General features: G+C 39.0%; 1 protein-coding gene across 1 annotated transcript; it reads right to left on the reverse strand.

Annotated features, from left to right (window-relative positions):
* Nucleotides 1-2466: 2466 nt before the first annotated feature.
* Nucleotides 2467-3489, reverse strand: LOC129719678 (uncharacterized). The gene has a single exon (XM_055671068.1). It carries the CDS (start codon nucleotides 3487-3489, stop codon nucleotides 2467-2469), a length of 1023 nt encoding a protein of 340 aa, XP_055527043.1.
* Nucleotides 3490-6051: the final 2562 nt, after the last annotated feature.

Below are 6051 nucleotides of genomic sequence, written 5' to 3' on the forward strand. Positions count from 1 at the left end.
GGTGTATATAATAAATACATTTAGACAGAAGCAACATTGAAAACTAATTTGTTATTACCTAATCATCAATTTTATGTTTGCTTTTTGTTTGTTCTGCTTAGAATTAGACGATAAGTTTGTGTGTATCGATAATATGTCAAAAAACTTCATATCAATCAAGCAGAACTTTTATTTTCTAATAGAACAGCTAATCTCTTTACACACTCATACATACAGAAACAACTCGTGGGTTTTGAACCTACCAGCTCAACTACAAATCAGGGATACCAGATGTGCAGATTTGTCTGCAAAACGCAGATTTTTGGAGTCCGTGTGCAGATTTTTATTGATTTGCAGATATTTGCAGTTTTTCCACGGTTTCTGCAGATTTTTGTCAGAGTCTCCTTATATTTGCGCAGGTTTTCTTAAAATGTGTGCAGATTTTTACAGACTTACCTGAGCGAGCGAATTTTTTTTGAGATTTTTTTCAGATTTCGAGCGGTTTTTCGAGCAGTTGCAGACGTTTTTCAAAAACATCTGGCATCTCTGCTACGAATTCTGAAAATCATAGTTTGGGGCAGTAATTACAATCATGTCCGCGAAAAACGCAAGTCATTATTCGTTTTGTGCTATTTAAAAGTAAAACTAAAAAAATAATAAACAAATATAAAGTTGGATTAAAAGTTTATTTTTTGTTCGACGTCTCCGTATGCCACAGGTAACACCAAGTTAAGGACAAATTGCTACTGATACCAATTGTTTGTAGGATGAAATAATCAATCAATAAAGAATTTCATCCTACAAATTATTGCTGCTTTTTTTGAAAAAGTGAAATTTAAATAGCTGCAGCATGGTGAAAGCTTCGTCACCCAAACCGCAGCTGATTTTATTAGCAATAATTCTAGCTAAAAAACTCAGGTTCAACTGGTTCAACTGAATTTGGACGAACTGCCTGAAGAGCATCGAACACAATAGAGAAGTATCTATCTTCGATTCCTTTGGATTCGTACAATGTAAATTCTTGTCTGATCGTCATTTAATTTTCTTCTTCATTCATTTACTCTGCTCAACAGTTTAAATACTGTTTTTTCTAAGAATTTTAAAGTTATTTAATAATTTCAAACTAAAAAAAACTGCATGTGTGTTGTTTATAAGAGTTTAGAACTTATGTTCTTCGTAATCATATCACTAGATCCATTCATTGAAGTCTTTCAAACACTGTTAAATTTATCCAGTGGTGTATGTGGATCGTATACCACAAGAAATCAAAACAATGGTCGCAGTGGCCAAAATCTTAAAAAGAAATCAGAACCGTAATGAAGCATAGGTACTCATAAATGCAAAAACATAATTATACAGCGATGCGTCCATAGATGCAACCTAGGACGCTAGGTAATAAATAAATTTCAAATCCAAATTTATGTATATATTTAATTGTTTTTCGGTTTTATTTTTAAATAGTACAAAGAGCATGATGGCGTTTATTCCGCGAACATGATTGTCATTATTTCTCCAAACTATGATTTCCAAAATTTTGTAGTTGAGCAAGTAGGTTCAAAGATCACGAGTCGCCCCTGGTTTGTATTAATCCGAAAAAAATAAAAATACCGGTTTTACCGGTTTTCATTTTTATAAATACCGAAATACCGGTTTTTCGAAAAGTCGGTACTACCGACCACCCTATACTCTACTATACCGAGCCTCTGTCCCTCCTAACAATATCGCCAAATTACAATTCCCTGGAGAGAACTTTCATACGTTACTCACACCAGTTTTATTATAACAGGGACTTATATTTTTGTTAGAAGGAGAGTCAACAGAGGTACTGTAGAATTCAGATTGAAGGAAAGGTACTTGGTGGGAAGCCTGAGAATAAACCCATGCTAAAGTCCTTTGGCAACCACCGAATGGCCTGATTCTACTAATATTCGAACCCACGACCATCCGCTTACCAAGGCGGACTCTGTAACCTTGCGGCTACGGAGCTCCCCGAGAACGATGCAGGCCAGCTGAATTATGCGGCGAAGATACGTCTACTTCTCCGGAAGCTGGACACCCATTCGCACATCCGCTATCTCAACTACATCCTGCCAATGCTTCCCAAGGACGTGAAGTTTGAAGACAAAGTCAAGATTCTCAATAATATCTTCGGACATTAAACGTTAACGTTCCGGAGGTGGTTCATGCGTCTGCAGTTAGTAAAATTGAAATTTGAAGATATTATCAGCTACGATATTATCAGAGTGAAAAATTTGATTACTTTTTGTCCAACCTCGAATAGAATATCACATAAAAACGCGACGCGCTAACGGACAAAACACTTATTGTTCTTACAAACGTAAAAGGACAACAAAAAATTACAACAAAAAAAAGTCGACCGGTTTCGGTCCCCGTGTGGACCATCTACTGGACAATGCCCAACTGATGACATATAGAAAATTGCACAGCTTCATACTGGTACAGTACACGTCGGAAAGGGGGGTGGTGTTAAATTATCTTCTGTTTCGTCAATTGGAATAAGGCAGAAGTTATTGGGGCATCATCTTCGTTCATCAGTGGCTTTCCAGCAGTCTCGATGAACATAGATTCCCAAGCGTTCAAATGTGAAGGTTTCCTGACACATTTTTTCAGTTTTGCGTTATCCCAGTCTATCACATGGTTGTTCTCCTTAGAATGGACGGCCACGCTGGATTCGTTGGGTCTATCGTTGTCAACAGCGTTTTTATGTTCTTTTATTCGGACTTTAAATTTCCTGCGTGTTTGGCCAATGTATATTGCAGGGCAACTTTTACATGGGATCTCGTAGATGCCCGACATTTCGTCTCTCGAAATTTTATCGTTTAAAGAACATAAGAGGTCCTTCCGCATATGGTTACTCTTATACACTGTCCGAAATCCATGCTGCTTCAGATCGTTTTGAATTGTGTTGGTCAGTTTTGGAAAGAACGGTAAACTTATTCGTTTAATCTCCTCCTTCTCTGGTTCTAATGTTGTAGCGTTTCGTCGATGTCTTTTCCTTTCATGTTTTCGGAGTATTTTGTTCACGTACTCTTCATCGTAACCATTTAAATCGGCCGCTTCATGGATTTTCTTCCTTTCTGCTTCGAAATCCTCTTTCTCCATCGGTATGCTGTATAACCGATGTGCCATCGAATGAAACGCGGCTTGTTTTTGGGAGCCGTAGTGGTTAGAATCGCATGTGATGTACCGGTCGGTTGACGTCGGTTTTCGGTAAACGCTGAACTTTACGGAATTGTCCTTTTTCCTGGTAATAGTTAAGTCCAGGAAAGGGAGTTTTCCTTCCGACTCTTTCTCCATCGTGAACTTTATTGAACTATGTTTGGAGCTCAACAACTCAAGTGTTTGTGCTAGATGTCGTTCATTCACAGTGGCAAAAATATCGTCAACATACCTCCACCAAACACGAGGGAAAAGTCTCTCTTTTTCTAGGTCCACTTCAAAATCGCTCATGAACACATTAGCCAAAAGGGGTGACAGTTTATCACCCATGCTGAATCCAAAGGTTTGCTTATAGAACTTACCTCTAAACGTAAAGAAGTTCTGATTCATGCAAACCTCTGCCACGGTAAGGTAGGCCTCAACGTGGTTTGGTGGTACTCGGTAGCGTTCCAGGTGTCTTCGCAAACTACAGAGGGCGTCAGTGACAGGGACGTTTGGAAAAAGTGAAGTAACATCAAACTACACTAATATTTCACCTCGTCGCAACTCCAAGCCCTTCAATTTTTCCACCAAATCAACGGAATTATTCACACTTTTCCCGTGCATCACCGAATTGAAATTGATGTTTTTTAGTAAAAACTCTTAAGTTCATTTAAACCTTTGGACATATCAGTGATCAACACTAAATTTATTTTTTTTTATTAACACTTAACTAAACTAAACTGTAGTTTAATTTATGCAAAACGTACCGTAGAAAGATAACAATAACAATGTTGTTAAAAAAACCGCCTCCGCAAATCGCTCCAGCGCTAATTCAGTAAATTATTTACGATTGTTGTTAACCATCTGCCGATGAACACTCAGTAAGCAGAGAGCACTCAACCGCTGTTCAACCATTGTTGACTTCATCCAGATTTTCACCCGACGTAATGTGCTGAACGAGCGTTCAATCGTGCATGTTTCACATAGTAGAGCAAGTGCAATTAATTGCTTTCTCAGTCGCAGGGAAGAAATAATGGGCTTCATCTAGCAGGTCTATAAGATCCAGCTCTTCCAAGTTCTTACGATCTGCTCTCATGCTGCTGCAATGTTGATACCAAACTCCCACCTCTCCAATAAAATTGTAAACTTCGTAAAAAATTACGAAACTTTCGGTTTTGCGCTTGAACTCTTCCAACGACATACACTATCTTCACTAAACCGTGTTCCCAGTGAGGTTACAAGAGAATCAAGGTAAGAAATTGTCACAGCTCGGTTCCAATACTCCAAGCTAGTTGATGCAGGCGGATTTTCCCGGTACATAAGGCCAGCATTTCAATCAATTTTTTGACACGTTCGTTTGGCTCTAGAACAGGACGTGACAAGAGAAACCAAAAATCACCCAAAGCTCTGTCAAAGCGAAAGCCCTACGTTTGGTAAACAATAGCAGATTCATTTCATGACAAGCAACAGGAACCCAAAATGAGTTGAAATTATGGCTGGTTCAAATAAATTTTACATATATCTTTAAATCAATTGAACTAGCATTATCAAATGAATTAATTCAAATTGAAATCCAGAACTTGGTAAATCCTTGATATTTATATGTTGCTAATTAAACATTTTTGGAAACACTGGCAAGCGTCGTGCCGAAAAATCACAATGTTTCATCAGGGCAATTTTGAACGAAAAGAAGAATAACTAGAAGCCACTTGTCACGTCCTGTCCTAGGTTTGGCTCACAACATTCTTTTCGCATATCTGCCCCCTCTGAGTATTGCTAGTTGCCAGTTATGCTGATATTAATGAAAAGCGCTGTCATGGATTCCGACAATATTTTCAAAGTTTTTGTTTGCTTACGATCACCTGAACTAGCCACAAAACTCATCGACCGAGAAGTAAAATTAGATACGCTCGCAGTGCCACCACAGTTCGCTGGCGAGTAAACGAATTAGCTGCCATTGAAAAGTTATGCAGATTCAAATCTGTATACTAAAAGCGACGAATCACTCAATTTCATACTCAGCGAGATGCACACACACGCACACACACACGCACACACACACACAGGCACACAAACTCACACACATGCCCCGGTCAGTAGCTCAGTAGCTAACTAACTGGCCTAAATAGGTTGCTCTGCTACCTCGAGAGGTAAGTGCAAAAAGCACGACTGGCCTTCTCCCTGAAGTAATGCCTCACGGCGGTCTCGGGGAGACCAAAAGGGCTTTAGCTGTCCAGCTTAAGGTTGCTCAGCATGGGTAAAAGCAGACACACACACACTCACATACACACACATTCACAGACACACACACAGACACACACAAAGACACAAACACAGACACACACACACAGAGACCCAACACAGACACACACTCACACAGACACACACACACACACAGACACACAGACATACACACACACAGACACACACACACACACACACACACACACACACAGAGACACACACACACGATGTTCAGCTTCATATGACTATTTTTTCCTATCCATGAAAATGAGTAATTGAATTGAGTTCACGAAACCATACACATGCACTAAGGACACAAAACACAAGTGAAATTTACGTCTCAACTACACTTTCTACAACTGGAAGTATTGTAGGGAAAATATTTGGAGCAGCTTCAGGAGCCGCTTGTGTATAGAGTCGAAATACTCTGAATCTGTAAGGCGAAATACAATCAAAAGAATGCCATTTTGCTCTCTAAAAATCCCAGTTTTGGTGTCCATTGGAATACCCCCCCTCTTTATTTCAAAGTCGCGCAATTTTTGTCAAAAATCTCTTTTTTCTTTTTCTTACAATTCATAGACGTAAGATGTCCGAAAAATACTGATAGATGATTTTTGAAGAAAATAAACCAAGGAATCCAGAAAAAATATAAGTTTTGACCGGAAG

Source organism: Wyeomyia smithii, chromosome 2, assembly GCF_029784165.1.
Source record: "Wyeomyia smithii strain HCP4-BCI-WySm-NY-G18 chromosome 2, ASM2978416v1, whole genome shotgun sequence".
Lineage (NCBI taxonomy): Eukaryota > Metazoa > Arthropoda > Insecta > Diptera > Culicidae > Wyeomyia > Wyeomyia smithii.